The sequence below is a fragment of the Ornithorhynchus anatinus genome, chromosome 8 (genome assembly GCF_004115215.2).
Source record: "Ornithorhynchus anatinus isolate Pmale09 chromosome 8, mOrnAna1.pri.v4, whole genome shotgun sequence".
Classification (NCBI taxonomy): domain Eukaryota; kingdom Metazoa; phylum Chordata; class Mammalia; order Monotremata; family Ornithorhynchidae; genus Ornithorhynchus; species Ornithorhynchus anatinus.
The window spans coordinates 25,643,761-25,669,041 of NC_041735.1; the positions used below are offsets into that span (position 1 = coordinate 25,643,761).

Here is a 25,281-nt window from a genome sequence, read left to right on the forward strand (position 1 = left end):
TTGCTAACCACAGAAACGTCTCACGGTGAACGCAGTACCGAATGTCCTTTCGCAGACTGAAAGATTTATCCTCTGCCCCCTTACTCAAGCAATTACAAGGAGTTTACTTCGGCCCCGCGGAAGGTTTTTCCCCTTCACATTCCTGTTGGCTTCACGGGGTTATTCCTAAATTACAGGCCCAGGAACAGAGATGCCATAAAAGTGCTCTCCCACGGTCACGTCTCCACACAGCCTCCCGTGTGGAGAACGCGCCTCCCTCTACTTCTAGCCGGTTTCGAATCTGAGGGGACGAGGTGGACAAAGTTTTTTTTTTTACCTTTTGGAATTTATTAAGCGCTTACCACGCGCCAGGCACTGTTCTAAACGCTGGGGTGGATTACAAGCTGATGAGGTTGGACACAGTCCACGTTCCACATGGTGCTCACAGTCGATCCCCGTTTTACAGATGAAGTAACAGGCACAGAGATGTGAAGCGACTCCCCCCAGGTCACACAACAGACTAGTGGCTGAGCCGGGATTAGAACCCAGGTCCTTCTGACTCCCAAGCCCGTGCTCCATCCACTAGGCCGCTTGCTTCTCGTAAGTCTCAGGAATAACAGCTCATTCTTGAGCCCTGGTGACAGGTGGCCGTGTAAATATTTAAAGGACGGCTGGCAGCTTCACTTCTCTGTTTGCTTTAATTAAGGATCCGTCAATATAGGGTTGGTGACACCTAAGGCTAGTTAATGAGAGAGAAAACCAAACTGACAGGCAGAGGCAGAAGTTGGCTAGGACTCCCTTCTTTCCTCCCGCCTCCAAAGAAATGGCAGTAACTACTTCATTCCTAGGTAAAACTGTCTATATCTCTGAAGTGAACTGATCTCCGAATGTGATCGGGGGGGCCCGGCAGCCCTCCCGCCTCCGGAGAAGTAAGACTGAGGGAGGGGGAGCTGGAGAAGACTTCAGCTCACACGCTTCATCGGCTCCTGAACCGTTCGAAGAAAACGCGCCCGGGTAACTGCTCTTTTCAGTTTGGCCTAAAATATCTCCAGTCGTCACAGGAGACGATCGGTCGTATTTATTGAACGCTTACTGTGTGCAGAGCACTGTACTAAGCGCTTGGGAGAGCACAGTAGAACACAGTTGATCGACACATTCCCCGCCCACAAGGAGCTTAGTCTGGACTACTCTGAACCTTTAGGCAGAAAGAAGCAGAAGGAGGAGCATGGAGAAGCATGGAGAAGCAGCGTGGCTCAGTGGAAAGAGCACGGGCTTTGGAGTCAGGGCTCACGAGTTCGGATCCCAGCTCTGCCACTTGTCGGCTGTGTGACTGTGGGCAAGTCGCTTAACTTCTCTGTGCCTCAGTTCCCTCGTCCGTAAAATGGGGATTAAGACCGTGAGCCCCACGTGGGACAACCTGATTCCCCTGTGTTTACCCCAGCGCTTAGGACAGTGCTCGGCACATAGTAAGCGCTTAACAAATACCAATTATTTTTATATTTTATTTTTAAAGTTAATAAATATGTTTCTCTGCGATCCTACGTAGGCGTCGATCGGTGAAAATCGTTGTTCTTCGTACCTGAAGAAGCCTCTGACGGGGGAATCGTCTATGTGCGAATGAAAAGATCTCTCTAGATTCCACAGTCCCGGCACCACCGTGCGTACAGAAAGCCTCGTACGACTCGTTTTTTAAATATTAAAAATAGCTTGCCGGATAATAAGGGCTAACCAAAGGTAAATCCTTTCTTTCCAGAAAAAAACACTCCCCCCCCGCACCAGAAGGCAAGGATTTAAGAGTCCAGTTAGTCCCCGACAAGCACACGGAAGAAGCAGAATCCCTCGGCCAGCCGAAAGTAACGACGGACCACTTTCGACGTAGCCCAAGTATCTGCAGCACGACGGGCCTCAGCGGTCCATCGACAATCCAGTAAGAGAAGACGAACGACCGTCCAGGCCCGTCCGGCCGGCGCCCGGAGCCGGGTACCGCCACCGAGGCTCCGGAACAGGGTGAGCCCGGCCCCCCGCTGCCTCTTGCCATCCTGGAAACCGGAGCGGCACAAGGAGGCGGGTGAAGGGGGGAGGCCCGGGGCCGGGGACAGCCGAGACGGCCACGGCCGGGAAGACCCCTCTGGCTTCACTCCCCAGAAGCTTCAAAAAGAGCAGCTACCTGTGAAACGCTAGGCTCTCGCTACTTCCCTGGCCCGGGCGGGAGGGTGAAATGAACCGCAGTAGGAGGCTGGCACCGGGCCGGCAGACCGGCCTTCTCCGCCTCCTGTTTCCGGCCAAACGATTTCGGCTAAAATTAGATCCGACCACTTCATCTGGACCCTTAGCATCTGCACGGTTCGCCATTCAACATCGGCAACCGGGGTCCACGGGAGACATGCGCCGAAGCGTCCGCATTTTCTGCGACGGGGGACCCGTCTCCCTCTGCTGGGCGGGAGTAAAATCACCATCCACCACAAACACTTCGGAAGACACGAGAGCCGAAAAAAACAAGAAACCGACGTACGTTTCAAAGAAAAGGAAATCGACATTTAATAAAACACTCCCCATTCCATTTCAAACCGAGTTTCGTCCGTCTCCGCCTCCTTCTACTATTTCCTCTTAAGCTTTACTTGCGCTTTGCGAGGCGAGCCGATCGCGGAAGTTCCACCATTCACGCTGCTTGGGTTGACCGTAACTTAAGGCTGCTTCAAGCTCTCCGACCGCTGATATACGCCAGTTCGAGTCACTGGGCAAAAGAAAAAAGTCACCCATCTCTTTCTCCAAAAGAGAGGCTCATCATTACGGACACACGGTCGTCGACTCTACCGACCGACGATCTCACGGTCCGTCCGGTCGCCCGGTAGATCAGACCCGCCGAAACTGATGCAGGCGGTGGTTTCGCGGACTGGAATTGATTCTCCCCAACTCCGCTGCTCCGGGGGGAGGAGTCTGTGTCCTCGGGCGCGCTCCGCTACACCTGTTCGCAGGGACCGCTTAAAGCGGCTCCGGCCACTTTGCCGGACGCCGGCGCGTCTGCTGTCCGTGAAGCCTGTTTGGGGAGGCGGATGGGGACGTGGACGTTGGAGGCGGCGTGCTCTCTGAGGTACTCTCCGCCTTTTTCTTCATAATCTTTTCGGGTTATCCACCCTTCTTCACTGTTCATATGCTCCAGGGCCCAATCCCGAGCTCCATACCAAGCATCCAATATAGGATTAGAGGCCACGTGGACCTAAGAAGGAAGAATACCCTCTAGGTAAAAGCGAACGTTCACCAGGTGGCCCGTGTGCCACAAGAAGGAAGGAAACCGACCCGGGAACGGCCGGAGACTAGGAGTGGGTGTATCTGGGGAGCAGTAACTTTCCGCTGGGAAAATCGACTTGAGACCATTAGTTCCTTGTGGGGAGGGAATGTGTCGACCAACTCTATTGAACTGCATTCTCCCGGGCTCTCGGTAAGGTGCTCGGCACACAGGAGGAGCTCAATAAATACCACCGATCGACTCTTCCCCGAGCAAAAATCCTACCAAGCTGACACTGGTGAGGCCGCTCCTTAAAGACCGGGGAGCCCACGACACCCGCCTTCAAGTCTGTCCCATTCTAGACTTTTCCAAGTCTAGCCTCCACCAACCCCCACCCCTTACACCACCGCTCCATCGGGTAGCTCAAGGCAGCGCCTAGAGTGCAGCCAGGCGGGCCGGGGGAGACGGACGGGGCTGGGGGCCCTGCTCCCGAAAGCCCGTCGGTACGGGGAGCTAAATTTTTTATAGTATTTGTTAAGAGCTTACTGTGTGCCAGACACTCTTCTAAGCGCTGGGGGTAGATAAAAGCTCATCGGGTGGGACACTGTCCATGTCTCACGTGGGGTTCACGGTCTTAATCCCCATTCTAAAAATGAGGTAAATGAACCACAGAGAAGCGAAGTGACTTGCCCAGGTCCCACGGCAGACAAGCGTCGGAGCCGGGGTTAGAATCCGGTCCTCCCGCCTCCCGGGCCCGGGCTCTATCTTCTCAAATTTGTGGAAGACAAACCAAGTCGATACCTGAAAAGAAGACTGGAAAGGTCTCATTTCAAGCAGTTCCTTCTCAATCCTAGATTTCATCCCAGGATACATCATATTGCCACCAGTGAGGAAAACGTTCTGGACAAGGGTGTCCTGCACTTCTTTAGGAAACCTGTCAGAGAAAATGGGGATGATTGTCGTTATACTTTTGTTAAGCGCTCACGGTGTGCAAAGCACTGTTCTAATGGACGGGGTAGATAAAGGTAATCAGGTTGAAGACTCGATAACTACATGTGGGGGTCACAGTCTAACAGAACAGGTGCTGAATCCCCGTTCTACGGATGAGGAAACTGAGGCACCGGGAAGTGAAACGACTTGACCAAGATCATACAGCAGGGAACTGGCAGAGCCTGGATTAGAACCCAAGACCTCTGACTTCCAGTCCCTGGCTCTTTATACTAGGCCTTGTTGTTCCTCAATTCAGATTCCCAATTGTGTGACTCCAAGTTCTTAGAGAGGGCTCACGGGTCATGTGAATTTTGTTACTCTGATTTTAATGATTTCTCCGGGCTTTCACGGAGCAGTGGACTTCACTCACGTCACCTGCGCTAGTTTTAAAATAGTAAAATCTGCAAGTTGTAAACTAGAAGGTGACACGTAGGTACATTAAGGGCAGCGTGAAATTCAAGCAGCGGTGACACCTGTAGATACCCGAAAGCTTAACGGGTGAGACAAAACAGGAATTTGGGGACACTGTGGAGAATTTCTCAATACTCTCCTATAAAAATACCTGATTTTAAACATTGCCCAGAACCAGCTTAAGCGCGATCAGTTCTTCCGTCTTTCACACAGTGTCTTTAGCCATAATGGGCTAGCCATTTTTTTGCTTTCATCCAGACAAAATTTTTGTGAGAGTGTAGATGTGTTTCAGGTCAAGTTTAAAGTCAGATGGCTTATACAATGAGCAGATCTATTCAGTGCCCCCGCGTAACCTGAGAATAAGTTAAAATCTCCTCCTTTCTACACATTGCTTAGGCACGCTCTAGACACTCTGATTTCATAAAATAATGTTAATAATGTTGGTATCTGTTAAGCGCTTACTATGTGCAGAGCACTGTTCAAAGCGCTGGGGGAGATACAGGGGAATCAGGTCGTCCCACGTGGGGCTCACAGTCTTAATCCCCATTTTACAGATGAGATAACCGAGGCCCAGAGAAGTGAAGTGACTTGCCCACTGTCACCCAGCTGACAAGTGGCAGAGTCGGATTTCGAACCCATGACCTCTGATTCCCAAGCCCGGGCTCTTTCCACTGAGCCACGTTGCTTCTCATCTCTTTTCTGTACTACATTTAAGGTTACATTTGGAACCTTCAAATTGACGGCTGTACAACGAAAAGTTACTCGCATGCAAGCATAACTGTCCTTTGGGCCCTCCGGCCTGCCCAAGATGGAAACTCAGTGAGTATGGAGAAGCAGCATAGTCTGGCGGAAAGAGCACAGGCCTGGGAATCAGGAGTCCTGGGTTCTAATCCCAACTCTGCCACTACTCTGTTGTGTGCGTGTGTCCACGGGCAAGTCATTTAACTTCTCTGCGCCTCCATTTCCTCATCTATAAAATGGGGATTCGATACCCCCACTTGGAGCTCACAGTCTCAACCCCCATTTTACAGATAACTGAGGCACAAAGAAGTGAAGGGACTTGCCCAAGGTCACACAGCAGACGAGTGGTGGAGGCGGGATCGGAACCCATGACCTTCTGACTGAGTCCCGGGCCCGTGCTCTACCCACTAGGCCACGCTGCTTCTCAGTCACCGATCATTACTCCTCCATCTTCCTGGGAGGCGAGCCGATCAGGGGCGACGCTGCGGCCATTTCACGGATGAGGAAGTTGAGGCTCGGGAGAGACGGGCAGTACTGTGCAGCAAGTCAGGGACGAAACCAGGACGAGATATCGGCGAGGGATTCAAATACGCCTCTCACTCCCCAACAGCGACAAATGAAAGGAAACTGTAGCAAAACCTAGTTTTGTCAACTCACCTGTCTAGAACATACTGGATCGTTTCTGCCAGCCCCGCCTGTTCTTCTCCTATGAGGGATGGCTGGAAAATAATTTCGGGGGCTCGAATTCTTTCCGTTCCCAGGAAGAGCTGGTGATATTCTGCTAGGTTAAACACGGGCTTTAAAAATACAAAATTCAGAAAAATATTGGCTTTGGATTACAATGTCTCAAATTATTTTGAGATATTCAAAACTCCCAGAGCCTATTCCTTTTTCAAAGTCGCGTCCGTACTTTGAATCGATTTCCCCATCTTCTGTCTTTCGCTAATCCTCGCCGAATGATTTTCCTGAATCAAAAGCCTGAAAGACCGTTGTGCGTCCTTCATTTGCAAGGTCAAAATGCAGCTCATGAAATAGTCAATTTCATGATGAAAACTGCAGAAGTCGCAAACTGCTCCCAAACCTGCCGCAAAAGATCGTCTTCTCCCGGTTCTACTATCTTTCCGGTCGCTCCTTCGGAGCGTCTTCGTGGGCTCCTCCTCTGCCACCCACCCCCTCCACGTGGAGGTCCATCGAGGTTCAGTTCTGGGTCCCCTTTCTGTTTTCCATCTACTCCCGCTCCCCCCAGCTCAACCATCCCCTTGACTTCAGATACCATCTCGATGCGGATGACCGAATCGATCGTATCTATCAACAACAACAATAATTCTGGTATTTGTTAAGCGCTTACTATGTGCCAAGCACTGTTCCGAGCACTGGGTAGATACAGCGTAATCAAGTTGTCCCTCACGGGGCTCAGAGTTTTGATCCCCATTTTCCAGATGAAGTACCTGAGGCACAGAGGAGTTAAGAGGTTCGCCCAAGGCCACGAGGCATAAAGCGGCGGAGTCGGCATTAGAACCCACATCCTCTAACTCCCAAGCCCGTGTTCTTTCCACTCAGCCATGCTGTTACTTACAAGGAGAGAGATGGTAGAAGAGTACAACAGAAGAGAGTTGGTAGATACGTTTCCCGCCCACAGCGAATTTACAGCCTAGACGACAAACTTATAGTTTAGAGGATCGATGAGCTGTATTTATTGAACGCTTACTGTCCGCTGGGGTCGGGCTGGGGGAGGTCACCGGTTTTTTCCATCAGCCCTCCACCCCTCTCCCGCTTCTTTCCTCCCCTCCGTCCCTCCCTCCTCCACCCCCTTCCACGGCAGAGTTCCGACGAGCCACACCTGCACGGTCGCAACTGGCTTCTCGACTTCGGCCGTCTCCTCGGCAAACAGAGGTTCGAAGTCGTTTATGTTTTCCACATCTTCGAGCGACTGCTCGCTGCCCAGCTGTTCCAAGTCGGGGGTCTAAAAGGAAACGAGCAAGGGTGCTCTCTCAGTGAACGGCAAAATCGGGGCGCTCGGTTAAAGGTCTCGTGCCTAACGGCAAAAAGGAGTGGGAAATCATCCCGCTGGCCGAAAAGCACGAGAAATTACAAAATAAAACGCACGGTACGTAGCTGCCGAAGACAGGGATCGGCCAACGCCTTAATCAATCAATCAATCCTATGTATTATGTGCTTACTGTCTGCAGAGCCGTGTGCACGGGGAGCCCCTGGAATAACGAGGGTATCTGTTAAGCGCTGACTATGTGCCAAGCACTGGGAAGCATGGACTGAACGTTTAACGAAAGACTATTTAGAGAGATTAAAAGAAAGTCCGATAGCATTTACAAAGGGCATGCACTTAAAAATTGATTCTCTGAAAGAACGAGCCCAGAGAAAATCTCTAAAACTGAAGAATCCGCTCATAAAAAATGCTTCTTAATTATTAAATTCAAAATAATTTTTAACTTGACAAGCAGTAATTAGACACAATCTTCAGTGACCATTTGAGGGAAATCTGGTTTGCACATCTGTCGCTAAGTGCACGTAATAATAATTATTATGGCATCTGTTAGGCACTTACTATGTGTCAAGCACTGTTCTAAACACTGGGGTAAAGAAGAGGTAATTGGGACGGACACATTCCCTGCCCCACATGGGGCTCGCGGTCTAAGTTTAAGGAAGCAGCGTGGCCTGGTGGATACAGCACGGGCCGGGAGGATCTGGGTTCTAATCCCTGCTCTGTCACTTCTCTGCTTGTATGACCTTGGGCAAGTCACTTATCTATTCTGCGTCTCGGTTACCTCATCTATAAAACGGGTAATGAGACTGTGAGCCCCACCTGGGACACGGACCGTGTCCAACCTGATAAGCTCTCATCTACCCCAGGGCTTAGTACAGTGCCTGGCACACAGTACTCAATAAATAACCCCATTAATAAATATCCCCTTAATAAATACCACAGTTATTATAAATCAGAGTGAGAGGGATTTAATCCCCATTTTACAGATGAGGTAACTGAGGCACAGAGGTTTGGACTGTGAGCCCGTTACTGGGCAGGGATTGCCTCTATCTGTTGCCGCACTGTACACTCTAAGCGCCGAGTACAGTGCTCGGCACATTGCAAGCGCTCAATGAATACTATTGAATGACGTGTCCAAGGTCAACAACACAGGAGGCAAGTGGCAGAGCCGGGACGTGTCTAATGTTATACTGCACTCTCCCAGGCACTTAGTACAGGCTTTGCGCTCAGTAAGCGCTCAATAAATACGACGGAATGAGCCCCCAGGTCCTCTGAGTCCCAAGATCGGTGCTCTTTTCACTAGGCCACGCAGCTTCCCACATCTGTCCTATGCCTTCGGTAAACATTTAGTTCTGTGTCCCTTTTAGCACGCGGATAACGTTATTTTAAATGTAAATGGCATTCTGCGGGCATTAACAAACCTACATTTCTTCAATTCTCCCTTCCAGAGAGGGAAAAAATACTTAATTGCTAATGTCTGTCCAATTGGAGGGCCGGGGGCTGGGTCTAGAGTACTCACGAAGCAATCGAACAATGGTATCGAACGGCTGAGGACACCAGGTGCTTGGGCAAGTATAAGAGGAACGGGATCTACGACGGTAACTGTGATAGAGAAGCAGCGTGGCTCAGTGGAAAGATCACGGGCTTGGAGTCGGAGGTCATGAGTCCGAATCCCGGGCTCTGACACTCGTCAGGTGCGTGACTGTGGGCAAGTCACTTCACTTCTCTGTGCCTCAGTGACCTCGTCTGTAAAATGGGGATTAACGGTGGGCCTCACGTGGGACAACCCGATTAGCCTGTATCTACCCCAGCGCGTAGAACAGTGCTCGGCACATAGGAAGCGCTTACCAGATGCCGACATTATTATTATGTTTGTTAAGCGCTTCCTATGTGCCGAGCACGGTACTAAGAGCTGGGCTGAAACAAGTTGATCAGGTCAGACACAGTCCCTGTTCCACCGGGGGCTCACGATCTAAATAGGAGGAAGAAAAGGTATCGAATCCCCCCTTTTAGGGACGAGAAAACTGAAGCACAGAGAAGTCGCGGGACTCGTCCAACACCACGCGGCAGGCAAGCGGCAGGGGTGGGATTGGAACCCAGGCTCATTCTCTTTTCCGCCGGGCCATGCTGCTTCTCACTGTACTCACTCCTCGTTGTGGGCGGGAACCGGGTCTGCTAATTGTCGTATTGCACTTTCCCAGGTGCTCGGTACGGCGCTCTGCACATAGTAAGCGCTCAGGAGACACCACTGACGAAACACCATCGATGACGATCGGACTAGGCGCGCAGTCAGAACCGGGACCTCAACTTGGAGGAGCTCTGTTTCCTCTAGACTGTAAGCTCCTTGTGAGCAGGGAATCTATCCACCGACCCTGCTGTATTCCCCTCTCCCAAGTGCTTACCACAGTGCTCCGCGCACAGTAAGTGCTCAACAAATACACCCGACCGATTCAAGCACCCGACGCGGTGAGCAGGGCTCCTGGGCTAACCTCCCCTACTGCCATCACCTCAGACCTAAGAGCGAAGACACCATCAGTTTATAGCTTTGCGTCGTCGCTGGCTTGCTCTCAGTCAACATGAGTCATCCGTGTTAAAACCGCAAACGCTCTGAATGCGCTGGCGGAAATTAAATCACTTCTGGAATCAAATGAAGCCTTTCGACCGCAATCCCCTTGAGGGTCGGGACTGTCTTTGACTCCTACTGTGCTCCCTCTGCACATAGTAGGTGCCCAGTTAATACTATCGAGAAACCGAAGGAAAACCTGCAAAAACAGAGTGCGGATTCGGGTACAGTTTACTACAACCTCCTGAAATGGCACACTGAAGTGGTCATTAACAGTCATATTCAGAGGATTATGAGATTGAAGGATGTTCTTATAGGCCGAGTTGGCCTACTTCGATCACTGACAAGAAATTGATCTATATCGATGACATTTTTCAACGCCGTAAGCTTTTTGGATCTGGAAGGGACGACATTTTTTCTCAGGGCCTCCGAAATCCAAACCTCTGCCCGTTTAAAGAGCAAATAACAACTGGCGTGAATGCATGACAAACTCAGAGTAGGGAAGAGCTTTTAGGAAAGCAGGAAGAAAACAAAAAAGCGAAACTGTCCCTGCACACTAGTCGGACTCTCCGCTGGGAAAACGACGCCAGGTTACCTTAAAATAATTCGGACGTTCGGCACGCTTAGACGGATTTATCAGATCCCTCCCAAGGTGTTGTTTGGATGCTGCTCTCAACTGCAATTAAATATTCATCTTTGACACCAAAAATAAAAATCTTGGGCAATGCTCACGTGTGGAAGCTGATCAAATAAGCTTGTCTGATGGTTCGCAAATCGATTCCAGCCAGTTTTTGGACGTAGGGGAACTGCTTTCTTAAACCGGGTTTGTCTTACAGAAAATTCAGAGAAGTGGGGAGGCTTGCCAGTAGAACCGTAACCAAGACTTTTTCCAGGGAAAATTGGTGCATGGTCTGGGAATGATATTTCTAAAGGCTTCAAAGTGGAAACATTCCAACCAGTTCATCTCTCCCCCAGGGCAGCTGCCTCGGAGGGCAAAAATCTCCCTTCTCTTCCCGAACCCCGCTGCCTCCCCTCCCCTCCCTTCCCCTGAGCGGAACCGCAGAAAAATCGAAAGCGTGATTACGTGAGTTTCCCAGTAATAGTCCCTCTTCTTCTTGGGGTTGTGAAAGTTATGGAAAAAAACCAATTACAATCATGGTACTTGTTAAGCGCTTACGTGTCAAGCGCTGTTCTAAGCGCTGGGGTAGATACAAGCTAATCAGGTTGGACCCCACATGGGGCTCATAGTCTTAATCCCCGTTTTACAGATGAGGTATCTTGGGCCCAGAGAAATTAAGTGACTTGCTCAAGGTCACAAAGTAGATATGTGGTGGAGTCAGGTTTAGAACCCAGGTCCTCCTGGCTCCCAGGCCCGCGTTCTAGCCACTAAACCACAAAAAAGGAATCACGCAAGAAAATAATCACTGTGGTGGTTGTTAATCGCTTACTAAGTGCCAGGCACTGTGCTAAGCACTGGGGTGGATACAAGCAGATCGGGTTGGAGGCAGTCCCCATCTCACGTGGGGCTCACGATATCAATCCCCATTTTACAGATGAGGTAACTGAGGCCCGGAGAAGTGAAGTGACTTGCCCAAGGTCACACGGCAGATACGTGGCGGAGCCAGGGTTAGAACCCACGACCTTCCGACTCCGAGGCCCGGGCTCTACCCACCGCGCCGCGCCGCCTCTCGAGATCTCTCCGCTGGTGGGCACGGAGGGATGGCTGTTAAAAAGACGATTCCGGCCGCAACACGGTTACCTCTGGTTTGCTGTCCACCACATCCACCTCGACGTTGACTTCCGCTTGCAGGATTTTCTGCTTGGTCTGTTCCACGGCCAAACTCAGTTTGTGTATGTACGACTGCAGCTCCTCGGCCGAGTCCATGTTCAGCTCCACCAGCGCTTTATGGAACCGATCCATCTGCCCGTCTTCGAGAAGCTCCTGCCGACAGAGCATCCGTACGTCCGTCATCGCTCTCCGGGAACTCGCCGGAGAGTTGGCTTCCAGCCCGGGCGAGGCAGGCGAGGATCACCCCGCGAGGGACTCGAAGGGGAGGCCGAGACAGGGATGGGATCTAAGAGGCTTTCGGTCTGGGGGTCCTCTCAGATCTACCCGTCGGGAAACCTTAAAGAGTTGCTCGCCCGTGAGCGGGGACGACTTCGGATCGACTCCCGACATCTGTCCCGTTGCCGGGCCGCGTAAACGCCGGCCTAAACACCATCACTACATTTCAGTAGGCGAAGACAATCTGAGCAGGGTGGATCCCTGCGGAGAGCTTATTGGGATATTACAATATTCAAAAATGTGTCCTAAGAAGAACAGCAGTGCCCGTCTCTCCCTCCCTGGCCTCGGCACCCGTAGCAGATGATACTTCTACGGCAAGCTCATCGGGGACAGGGGATGGATCTACCAACTCTGTGATACTGTCCTATTGTACTCGCCCAAGCACTTAAGACGGTGCTCTACGCCCGGTAAGCGCTCAAAAAATATGACCGATTTAGTAGGCACTTACCGATTTGAATTTGTTCCCTCAGGAATCATCTCACTCAATGCCGACCCCTCGCCCACGTCCTGCCCCTGGCCTGGAACCCTCTCCCCCTTCAGATCTGAAAGACAATCACAGTCCCCACTGTCAAAGTCTTCTTAAAAATCACTTCTCCTCCAGGAGGCCTTTCCCTACTAAGCCCTCTTCTCTTAATCCCTTAGGCATCACTCTCGCACTAACGTATGCGTTCCCCCGATTAGACTGTGAGCCCGTCACTGGGCAGGGATCGTCTCTATCCGTTGCCGACTTGTCCATTCCAAGCGCTTAGGACAGTGCTCTGCACACAGGAAGCGCTCAATAAATACTATTGAATGAATGAATGATTTGTGTTTTTGACTCTTTCTTCTCCAAGAGGCAAAATTCAGGAAATCCCAGAACCGGTGGAGTCTGCTATGCTGAAATTCATTTCTCATTTAAAAGAAATGGTTATAAAAGCCAAAAGAATTGAAAAAGGAGAAAAAAAGACGTCCTAACGCCTGAGCCTGAATGAATTCCGGAATGGGAGATTTCACCCCGTAAGCCCATTCCAGTATTTTGCCACCCGGAGTGTCCGAGGATCTTCCAGTGTCCGATGGTTTAGGTTCATCTTAGGAGGGAATTTGGGGATGAGATGCCACACACCTTTCTGTTCATCACACCTCATAAGGTTAATAGGTTTCGGTCGCCAGTGACCGTGAGAAAATTCAGACCAGCTGATGGGAAAGAACCCGAGCCTATCCCTTTCGCATCAGTAAAATTCCCTGCCGCCTCCAGCAACGAAGGAGGGAGAGAGACGGCGTCGACAGGGAGTGGCACCGAATCCCGGCTGGCAGCAGAGAGAGAGGAAGGCGGTGCACGGCTCCCCAGTTTTCCTAAGGGGTAACCTGCCTGAAACAACACTCTGTTCCGGCCAATCATCGCCGGATGAATGTTGAGACCTGACAAGCCTTAGCCTGCAGAAGGTTACCGAGTCCCTATCTGTGGTCCTAAGTGATCCCAACCGCTTTAACCTTTCGAAATAAATCATCTTTTCCGACCTCCGGATGATTTCTGATACTGGCTTCTGGGCCCTGTCCGATTTTCCCTGACCTCTTTTCAGATGTGAAGTCTAAACTGGGATCTGGAGCTTAACAAGGTCCCTGAATAACGGCAAATGGAGTAGGAAGACTATCGCCCGATGTTCATATTAGCACATTCCTGTTAACTCATCCCAGGATGATGATAATTGCAGTGGCATTTGTTTAGCGCTTACTATTCATTCATTCGTATTTACTGAGCGTTTACTGTGGGCAGAGAACCGTACTAAGCGCTGAGCCAACCACTGGGGTAGATACAAGATAATCGGGTACCACATGGCTTTACAATCGAAGTAGAAGGGACAACAGGTATTGAATCTCCAATTTGCAGATGAGGTAACTGAGGCACAGAGAAGTTAAGCGACTCGCCCAAGGTTATCAGCCATATTTATTGAGCACTTACTGCGTGCAGAGCACTATACTAAGCACTTGGGAGAGCACAATGTAAGAGTTGGTAGACAAGCTCCCTGCGCACTACGAGCTACGTGTAAAAAGAGGTCAAGGGAAACTGGACAGGGCCTAGAAGTATCAAAAATGATTAGCGGGTTGAAAAAGACAATTTATTTCAAAAGGTTCAAGTAACTGGGATCTTTTAAGATAGGTGAGGAACTCGGTAACCTTCTGGAGGTTACACAGCAGACAACTGGCGGAGCCAGAAATAGAAGTTCGTTGTGGGAAAGGAATGTGCCTGTTTCTCGTTATATCGTACTCTCTCGAGTACTTAGGACAGTGTCTGCACACAGTAAGCGCTCAATAAATACAACTGAACCAACTGAATGAATGAACCCAGGTCCTGACTCCAAGCCCCGGGCTCTTTCCGCTGAGCCACACCGCTTCTCAGTCATCCTACAGGTCCCGAACATCTCATTTTTTAAAAAAGCATTCGGTAGCAATCGATCGATCGCATTTGTTGAGGACTTAGTGCGCGCAGAGCACTGCGATGAGCGCTTGGGAGAGCAGAGGATTGGTAGACCCGTTCCCTGCCCGCCACGAGCTTATAGCCTAGAGGGGGAAACCGAGGGAGAGCTCCGCCGGGGCCTCTGGATTCCCAGACTGGGGAACCCGAACGCTCCCCGTCGGGGTCCCCGAGCCCGATCGGGTTCCCCCCGTCCCGGCCGCTACCTGCACGAAGAGCAGTCGGTCCAACCTCTCCTGGTCGAGCTGGAGTTTCTCTTCCCGCCGGCGGGCGTTGAGTTCCTGGAGCCGCCGCATCTGCTGCTGCCTCCGTTCCTGTTTCTCTTCGGCCGTCAGGGTGCTGCCCAGGAGCTTGCTGGAGAAAGGGAGCTGCATCTTGTGCACGTTGTCCTCGTAGTACTCGGCAGACTTCCACTTCTGCAGTTCTTTGAGAAAAGGTCGCACTCGGTCAGGCTGAATTCAAAGCGGCGTGGCCCGGTGGGTAGAGCACGCCACCGGGGGGGCAGAAGGACCTGGGTTCTAATCCCGGCTGGGCTGGGCTTGTCTGCTGGCCTAGGCAAGTCACTGAACTTCTCTGGGCTTCAGTTACCTCAGCTGTACAGTGGGGATTAAGACCGTGAGCCCTAGGTGGGACAGGGGCTGTGTTCAACCTGATTAGCTTCTCTCTACCGCAGTGCTTAGCGCAGTGGCTGGCACAAAGAGAGCGCTCAATAAATACTATTTAAAAAAAAAAAAAGGCCATCACATGAGCTAGCTCCCACGACTTCCTCGGGCCCAGGATTCCATTCTAAATGTTTTCTTTTTGTCCCTCCATTTTAAAAAATCCCGAATGATTGTTTTCAATGCTTCTGATCTTGCCACGGGATCTTCCCACTTCACGCTCTCACAGAATAATAAATAAGAACTGGCATCTGGGAAGCGCTCACCAGGTGCCAAGCACCGTATTAAGCGCTGGAGAAGATCATCAGGTCCCACGTGGGGCTCGCGGTCCAAGTAGGAGGGAGAACTGGCGCTGAATCTCCATTTTGCAGATGAGGAAACCGAGGGAGAGGGTAGTGAAATGACTTGCCCGAGCTCACGAAGGAGACAAGCGACGAAGCCGGGATCAGGAGCCAGGTCCTCCGAGTCCCAGGCCCGTGCGCCATCCACCAGGCCGTGCTCCCGGCCCGACGCGGAATTCCTGCGAATGAGCGGAAGGGCCAGGGCGACAGCGGACCTGGGGAAGCCTCCAGGGAGAGCAGCGAGGAAGTCTGGCTGGTAAAAATGGGATCCCCAAGGCCAAGTCTCTTTAGAGTTTTCCCGGCTCCCCCACTCCAAACTCCCCCAGGCCGGCTCACTCCGACCCCTTCTCCCGTTATAGCTTCTGTCACCGCCACCGCTCTCTTTCTCGGTCTCTCTTCCTCCCCCACCTCCTAAACCCCAATGCCTTCCACCTCCTCCCCTGTCTATTTTCATCTCTCTCACCCCTTCTAGACTGTAAGTTCCTTGTGAGCGGGGATCACGTCTCCGCTGTACTGTACTTTCGCCAAACGCTCCGTACAGTTAAACGTGCCTGCTTACTATAACGGACCTTCTTCCTCTAGAGGTTTTTTAAACACAGGGCTCAGTGGCAAGAGCCCCGGCTCGGGAGTCAGAGGTCCACCGCTTCTCAGCTGTGACCTTGGGCAGATCGCTCGACTTCTCTGTGCCTCAGTTCCCCCATTTGTAAAATGGGGATTAAGGCTGCGAGCCCCACGTGGGCAACCTGATGACCTTGTATCTTAGACCAGTGCTCGGCACATAGTATGCGCTTTACAAATACCATCACTCTTATTATTATTATTATTATTATTATTATTATTATGTACCTCTCTAAGATGGTTACGGGGCGGTCCCACTTTGAACCCGTGGGCGATGATCGTTTAAGGAGAACTGTTCAGAAAAAGAGGGACTCGGGTCATATTTGAGTGTCCTCCGGCGGGCAGATCGGCAAACCATTCAAACCCCAGACCGGCACCACAGACGGGATTCTAAAAATATCTTTCATATCGGAGAATCGTTTGCTTAAGTTCGTTAGAGTGCTTTCATTGTTCTTCATCTATAAAATTGGAGCCATATAAATTCACGATGAGCTGTCGATCTGCTGTCTCGGCGCAGTTTATTAGATTTGGTCCGTGCAGTTCAAGCATGATGCTTCAAATTAAATATGTCCAAAACCTAACTCCTCATCTTCACGCCCAAACCCTACCGAGTCCTGTCTTTTTTCTTTTTGGAGGGGGCTGGAATTTGTTCAGTGCTTACTATGCAACAAGCACTGTTTGAGATAAAAGATAATCAGGTCCCACCTGATTCTTAGAGTCAAGTAGAGACGAGAACAGGTATTAAATCTCCACTCTGCAGCTGAGGAAGCTGAGGCACAGAGAAGTCAAGTGACTTGCCTAAGATCACAGAGCAGGCAGATGGCAGGGTGGGACGTAGAACCCAGGTCCTCTGATGCCTAGCCTTTCACCTTACCCGTCGGGCCACGCTACTTGATCGAAAATTCCACCACCCTCCCCATCTCACAAGCCCATAACCCGGGCATTATCCCTGACGGTCTCACGGAGCCCACGTATTCAATCCGTCACCAAATCCCGTCGGTTCGACTTTCAAAACGACACTAAATTCCGCCCTTTCTTATCCTATCCCACCTTGCCTTCTCACTGACCTCCCCGCCTGCCCGTCTCTCCACGCCAGTCCGCGCTTCACTCTGCTGCCTGGACCATTTCTCGACGAAAGCCGTTCAGTCCACGTTGCCCACTCAAGTGCTTCCAGGGGCTGCCCGCCCACCTCAGCATCACACAGGAACTCTTCACCTTGGCTCTAAAGCCCTCCATCACCTTGTCCCCTCCTATTCTACCGCGCTGATTACCTACTCCAACCCAGCCTGCCCACTCTGCTCCCCCGATTCCGGCCTACCCTCTGTACCGCCATCTCGGCAATCTCGTCTCCGACCCCCGCGGCCTGGAACCCGCACCCCCTCCGTACACTCCAGCCCGCCACTCTCACCACCCAGCAAAGGCTTGCCGAAGTGACACCTCCTCCAAGAGGCCTTCCCCGATTAAACCCTCTTTTCCCTCTCCTTTCCGTGTCACCTATGCATTTGGATCTATGGCCACTTGGCGCTTGATAGTCACCCCACCCTCAGCCCCACAGCAATTACGCACTCGCCCATTAATTTATGTATTTCTATTAATGACCGTCTCCCCCTCCGGACCGTAAGCTCACCGTGGACGGGGAACACGTCTACCAACTCTCGTTTATCGTGCTCTCCCAAGGGCTCGATAAAGTACTCTGCACGCCCTAAGCCCTCGATAAATAGCACTGATGGACAAATTGATAGCACTTCATGATACAGTACTTGTTAGGCGCTCACTCTGTGCCAAGCATTGTTCTAAGCACTGGGAGAGATACAAGTTACTCAGGTTGGACGCTGGCCCTGTCCCACGTGGGGCTCACGGTCTTAATCCCCATTTTACGGATGAAGTAGCCGAGGCCCGGAGATGTGAAGCGACTTGCCCTAGGTCACACAGCAGATGTGTGGCGGGGGCCGGGATTAGAACCCAGGTCCTTCTGACTCCCGGGCCTATGCTCTGTCCACTAGGGCTCGCTGCTTCTCTAATTTTTATCATTACATTCTGAATTATAAATGATCGCCAAGGCAACCAAGTATTGCGAGCAACTATGGGCTAAGCTAAGCATGAAGTTCAAGAAAGCACATTTTCTACAAAGAAAAGAAAATCCGGACCAAAGTTAAAGAATATGCTCACATTCTGATTTTCTCCATCAAGTCCGCTTACAAAGATTAGAGCCAACGGCAGTGACATTCTTCACTATCTAAGAGAGAAGTCCTTGGGGGTGTTGCCAGTTTTACTTTTCATCTGACAGCATTCTTTTAAGCCGATTTTGATTTTAGCTTCTCCCTTCTCTGGTAGACACGATCAGGAGCGGTTTTCCCTGGCTCGGAGGCTAGCCTGGCAAAATAGTTCTCTGTACTGCTTTTTATCGATAATATAAACTACGAAATGTAATGAACAGAGAGGGCTGTGGTTTGTCATTTTTCATAAATATTTATCTAATTGCTCTGATTTAACTATCCACCTGAGAAGTTGGGGACTGGGTTTGATGAGTGCTCAAGGGCCCTTTCCCTGCTACTATTTACTCAATAGATATTTATTTAATCAATTAACCACCCATCGATCGCAATTAAAATTCTTTTAAAAATTAATACAAAATAATAAAACTTTAAATCACTGATTTTTAAATCGATTATTAATCCATTTAACCAGTTAATCGATGGTGTTTAGTGAGCCCTGTGTGCAGAGCACTGTACTAAGCGCCTGGCAAGTACAATCCAGCAACAGAGAGAGACAATCCCTGCCCACAACACGCTCACAGAGTTGAGAGACACATTCCCTACCCATAAGGAGCTTACCGTCTAGAGGGGGAGACATTAATATAAACAAAATGCGGACATGTGCACAAGGGCTTTGGGATTGAAAGTGAGGTATCAAGTGTTACTCTGATTCAGCAATTCTCTTCAAAGGAATGATTTACAGGGATAAAGACTGAGATCAGTCGGAAGACGAGAGGCTCTTACAAAATGCGACTCTTTTTGTCCCCTAATTCTGTGAGGCTTTGAAAAAAGCAAGCACCGCCAGGATTCTCCCACTAGACCGTAAGCTTCTTGAGGACAGATTTCATTGCAATGCACGCTCCCAAGCGCTTAGTACAGTGTTCTGCCCACGGTAAACGCTCAATAAGAAAGATTAATCGGTTTACCCCGAATCCTAACCAGGCGGCAACGTCGACGTTTGGGAGATGGAATAGAGCCGTAGGAAAGAAACAAAAAATCTGAAGGTTTACAGATGATCATTACCTTCCCCATAGTCTTCAGCAATATAGCTGTGTTCATGCAGGATTTCCTCCATGCGACTAAGAGTGATGGCTGCTAAATGTCCAGGATATTTTAGCTGAAGAAGACGCTGCAGATATATAGCTGATTGGTTTCCTCCAAGATTGATGCGTTTGCAGTTTTTGGCATCCAATCTATAATCCAATCGACACCGAGCAACGCAGTCACGGAAACAAGAAGGGACGGAAAAACCAGGGTCGGGGGCAGGGAGAGAAACCAATTCACGCCGGACCGAAGAGGATGAGAACAGAGCCGGGGTTTGGTCGGGCAATAACGGAGCCCAGAAAATAAAGAAATGAATGACCAGCCCAGAAACTTAACTTCATCCAAGAGAGATGTTCACACTGAATCTTGCAAACAAAACAAAGTCTGAGAAGCTGAGGAATTGGACCTCAGAACAATTATGCTGGGGAGTACTGCCCCTCATTCTGTCGCTTTGTAGAATTTCATCAGACTGCAGCTCTTCCCAAAGATGAATTCAAGAAGGCAACTCTAAGTGGAAGCAGTGAGGTGAAAGGGGAGAAGTCGGGGCACGAGAGGCCGACGAAGCCGCGGGGCGCCGGCTCGGGATGGAAGGAGGCTGTCCGGGAACGAAGGATGGGCCAGCGGAGCGCCTCGGAGCCCAGCTCGGATATCTCAGTTGGCGGGGGCGATTCCTTAGCTATCCATTCTGAGGTGAAAAGATGGGTTTCCCCACTGCCGTTCTCGGTTAGCCAGTTTGAAACAAATACGCCGCCAAAGTACCGCTACTCGTTCTGTCGCGGGTTAGAATCTCGTGAGACTGCAGCTCTCCCCAAGGAGGAATTCAAGACGACCCGGCACTCATGCAGAGTTGCGATACCAGATTCCCCATTGGGATTCCCGATCGGTCGGCAAAGGGAACGTCCCCCACGACCCCTCTCGCCCCGGCACCTCGGCCGCCCAGCGGTCGGGGGGCGGGAATTGGGAGTGCAGGCCTGAAGGGGGGGGGGGGGGAGGAAAACGGCGAGTTCCCTTTCTGTCCCACAACTGGGGTCCGGGAGGAGGTGAGTGGCGGAACGTCCCGACCCCTCCACCCCTCCCAAGCGTTTGGAAACTGGGCCCAGGTATTTTAGATAACTGAAAGGAAAAAATCAGTTATTCCCAACAGGAAGGGCACTGATTATTTTGGATACCTGACAGCTTTCTGAACTATTTATCCTCTCCGCTCCGAACACGGAAGGTGGCAAAAAACAAAGACTTGAGACTGTAAGCTCCCCTGGACTGTCAACTCGTTGTGGGTGGGAAACGTACCCACTGAGTCGGTTGTATTGTAGCCTCTCCCAAGCGCTTAGAACAACGCCCCGCATATAGAAAGTGCTCAAAATTACCGGGTCGAACTCGGCTGTAGACAACTTTTGACGATTAAACTTAAAAAAGAAAAAAATCAGGATGCCGAATAAGTTGGTAATGGAAGTTTCATGAGGTATCTAACGCATCACATTCTGAAACCCCGCACTGACAGCAATGACAATCGGGGTATTCGCTGAGCATTTCACAGGCGCCAGGCACTGTTCTAAGCACGAGTTTGGACACAGACCCCCGTCCTCCGTGGGGCTTAGGGTCTGAGGGCTACGAGAACGGGGATTTAACCCCCATTTTACAGGTGAAGCAACTGAGGCACAGAGAAGTGAAATGACTTGCCCCAGGACACAGAGCAGCAAGCGGCAGAGTCAAAAAGAGAAATCGGGTCCTCCGTCTCCTGCTCCTTCCGCGAGGCCGTGTTGCTTCTCTTCAAATTCGTGTTAAAATCAGCTGGGTAAACATGTTACTACTTTAAAGTTTTTGGTTTTTAATGGCATTCGGCAAGTGCTTACTATGCGCCAGATACCGTTCTAAGCGCTGGACCAGATACGACGTCATCGGGTTGGACAAGGTCCCCGAATCCCCATTTTACAGATGAGGCAACCGAGGCACGGAGAAGTGAGGTGGCCCGCCCCAGGTCACAGGGCAGACAAGTGGCGGAGCCAGGATTAGAACTCGGGTCCTTCCGACTCCTGGGCCCGCGCCCCATCCACCAGGCCACGCTGCTTCTCGTATAGTTAAAAAGTTTCAGAGTTCAAAAGAAACCCAGGAATAATGGAGGAGTCTTTTAAAATTATTCTCTAGGGGAGAAGAAATTAAAAAAAACTTTGCTCCCAGAAGGCACAGCTTTAAAACCAAGAAACCCGTCTGTCCTCTGAATCCAAAACCTCAAATTCCATTTTCTCTCGAGCACGCCGCAAGGTAGCATCCGTGACGCCAGTCCTCTAAGGTGCTTTTCAGGTCGCTGGGAGGGGTGGAGGGGTCGGGACGTTCCGCCACTCACCTCCTCCCGGACCCCAATTCTGGCACAGAAAGGGAACTCGCCGTTTTCCTCCCCTCCGATTCCCGCCCCCCGCCCGCCGGGCGGCCGAGGTGCCGGGGAGAGAGGGGTCGTGGGGGACGTCCCCCTCGCCGACCCATCGGGAATCCCAGCGGCATCGCAACTCCGCAGGAGCGGCGCGTCGTCTCGCATTCCTCCTTGGGGAGAGCTGCAGTCTCACGAGATTCTACCCCGCGACAGAACGAGTAGCGGTACTTTGGCGGCGCATTTGTTTCAAACTGGCTAACCGAGAACGGCAGCGGGGAAACCGGCTCTTCACCTCGGAACGGATGTCTAAGGAATCGCCCCCGGCAACTGAGAGGTCCGAGCCGGGCCCCGAGGCGCTCCGCTGGCCCATCCTTCGTTCCCGGCCAGCCTCCTCGCATCCCGAGCCGGCGCCCCGCGGCTTCGCCGGCCTCTCGTGCCCCGACTCGTGCCCGGCATTCACCCTCCTCCCCTCTCATCTCACTGCTTCCGGTCGAGGTGGCCTTCCGCCTCCCCGTCCGTCTCGCCGGACCCCGCGGCCCTCCCTCCCTCCGAACGCCGGGGCCGGCACGGCCTCCTCCTCCTCCCCGCCTCCCCGGGACTCACGTTTTCTCCATCGCTTTCATCCTCACACCCGGCCCTTCTACTTAAGCCCGTCCGCCTTACGTAGAAGAGACGTGCCCTGCGCACGGTCGGTGCCGACCCAACGAATCCCGGGTCGGGCCAGCGTTGCCCCCACGTCCCCGCAGACGGAGACGAGCCGCTCCCGTAGCCGAAGCCCCACGCGGGCACCAGATCTCACCGGGGAGGGCTCGTTCGACCTCCTCGACGCGGCGGAGGGAGAGATCCTCCGGAGCCCACACTCTCGGAATCCTCCTTTCGACAGAAGGCGTCACTCACCTGCCTTTCAAGACGGGTAAAACATGCGTGCACTGGTACCCGGAGGAAACGACGAGGCCGCTGAAGGGAGAGTTTTTCCGTCTGTTGTGGTAGAAGCTGTAGAGGCTGTCTATCCCGTAGGAGACTTTCGGCACGCGGTAGCACTCGAACAGCAGCTCGGACATCATCTGGCGCGAATACAGGGGGTTGCACACCGCTTCCGTTATCACCAGAGGGTGATCGACGCAGCCCTGGACGGAAGAGGGGGAAAGGAAGGTCAAGGAGAAGCACGTCGTTTAAAAGTCACCGCTGAAAAGGCCGTCTGGGAGTCATCATCCGCAACAGATTTCTCGCGGGGCAGGGCCGGCGTGTCGCTCCGTCTCCGTCGGAGGAGCCGAACAAGATCTGTTTCTTCGGGCAGTGGAAGGGAACCTCCCTTCCCGCCCCCGTCACCGTCCACGCAGCCCTCCTAAAAAAACACCTCCTCCGGGAAGTCCGACTCGGGGCACCCGTTGAGCGCTCGCTACGTGCCACGCGCCGCGTTAAGCTACGGGGTAGACACGAGATAATCGGGTCCCGTTCCCGTGGGGCCGGCAGCCTAAGTAGGAGGGAGAACGGGGACCGAATCCAGCAGCGGGGCTCGGCGGAAAGAGCCCGGGCTTGGGAGGCGGGGGTCATGAGTTCGAATCCCGGCCCTGCCACTTGTCAGCCGTGCGACCGCGGGCAAGGCACTTCACTTCTCTGGGCCTCAGTTCCCTCATCTGTAAAATGGGGGTGAAGACCGGGAGCCTCACGGGGGACGACCCGATGACCCCGTATCTACCCCGGCGCTTAGAACAGCGCTCTGCACGGAGTAGGCGCTTGACAGACACCACCATCGTGACCTGGCAGGTGAGGAAACCGAGGCTCAGAGAAGCGAAGCTCCCAGCCGGAGAGCGGCGGAGGCGGCATTAGAACCCACGACCTCCGACTCCCAAGCCCGTGCCCCATCCGCTAAGCCCCGCCGCTTCTCTCCGGTACTTTCCAAGAGCCCGGTCCGAGGATAACGGGAGGAACGACTCTTCCGTTGCTTTGACGTCCGTCTCCCCACCTCCGGGCCGTAAACCCCGTGCGGTCTGCGATCGTCTCTTCTGCGGAAGGACACTTTCCGGGCGCCTGATCCAGTGCTCTGCACACCGTGCTCTCGGATAATAATAATGATAGCATGTGTCGAGCGCTCACTATGCGCAAAGCACCGTTCTAAGCGCTGGGGTCGACACAAGGTAGTCAGGTGGTCCCACGTGGGGCTCACGGTCAATCCCCATTTTACAGACGAGGGAACTGAGGCCCAGAGAAGTCAAGTAACTTGCCCAAAGTCACACAGCTGATAAGTGGAGGGGCTGCAGGTACGCACGCATGCGTGAGCAGCTGCAGGCACGCACGAACAGTTGCTAGGCATGCCCGGCTGCCGGCAATAATGATATTGGTATTTGCTAAGCGCTCACTATGTGCCGAGCGCTGTTCTAAGCGCTGGAGGAGACATAAGCAAATCAGGTTGTCCCCCGCGGGGCTCACAGTTTTCATCCCCACTTTACAGATGAGGTAACTGAGGCCCAGAGAAGTTAAGTGACCTGCCCACAGTCACACACGCAGGCACGAACAGCTGAACGGCCTGCCCGGCTGCAGGCGTGCCCGCACGCATGAACAGCCGCACGGCAGGCCCGGCTGCAGGTGTGCACGCCTGCACCAACGGCCGCCCGGCGTGCCCCGCTGCAGGTATGCACGCATGCACGCCCAGTTGCACGGCATGCCCGGCTGCCGGTATGCGTGCATACGTGGCCGCAGGTGTGCCCGCCTGCATGAACAGTTGCACGGCATGCCCGGCTGCAGGTATGCACGCACGCACGCATGAACGGCTGCACGGCATGCCTGCAGGTGTGCCCGCCTGCATGAACAGCCGCACGGCATGCCCGGCTGCAGGTACGCACGCACGCACGAGCGGCTGCACGGCAGAGACGGCTGCCCGACTGCAGGTGTGCACGTCTGCACGGCACGCCCCGCTGCAGGGAGGGAGGGAGGGAGGGAGGGAGGGGGTGTGTGACCTGGGAGGCGACTCCGAGGTGCTGGAAGGTGGAGTCGAGCAGCAGCTCCTGCAGGTGGAGGTTGACGGGGACGCCGCGGTCGAAGGGGGAGCGCGGCAGGCCGCGCGGGGGCTCCGGCCGGCCGGGGGCGCGCGGGGCGGGGGCGCGCGCGGGGGCGGCGGGGGCGCGCGCGGGGGGCCCGGCCCCGCCCGCGCCCCCGCGGCTGCGCGCGCACACGGAGCGGAAGCGCAGGCGCGGCGCGGGCTCCGCCCCCGGGCAGGCCCAGCCGGCGCGCACCTCGAACGACCCGTTGTCCAGCACCAGCGGCACCGGGGGCGGCGGCCCCGACCCCGACGGACCCGCCGTCGGGCCCGGAGCCGCGTCGCGGAAGGCGAACACCCGGCCCGGCCGCCCCCCGGCCGCCGCCGCCGCCGCCGCCGCCGCCATCTTGCCCCGCTCCCGCGCATGCGCCCCGCCGGCACTTCCGGTCCGCCGCCCGCGCTTCCGGCCCCGCCCCGGCCGCGCCCCGCGCGGGTTCCGCCCCGAAAGACGTTCCGCCCTCCCCCCTTCCCCTCTAACGGGCGCCCCGCGCTCTGATGTTAACGACGACGGCCTGGGCGAAGCGCTCACTGGG

The 25,281-nt window shown here is 53.1% G+C and overlaps 1 protein-coding gene across 1 annotated transcript; it reads right to left on the bottom strand.

Moving 5' to 3' along the window:
• Window positions 1–2,488: 2,488 nt before the first annotated feature.
• ACTR5 (actin related protein 5) lies at window positions 2,489–25,058 on the bottom strand (the record flags this gene model as incomplete). Its single annotated transcript, XM_029070687.2, has 9 exons — window positions 2,489–3,196; window positions 4,007–4,139; window positions 6,005–6,144; window positions 7,188–7,310; window positions 11,672–11,854; window positions 14,636–14,853; window positions 19,326–19,495; window positions 22,609–22,838; window positions 24,669–25,058. Coding segments are annotated over 9 exons (1,845 nt in total), but the record flags the coding sequence as incomplete, so codon positions are not given.
• Between the last annotated feature and the right edge of the window lie 223 nt (window positions 25,059–25,281).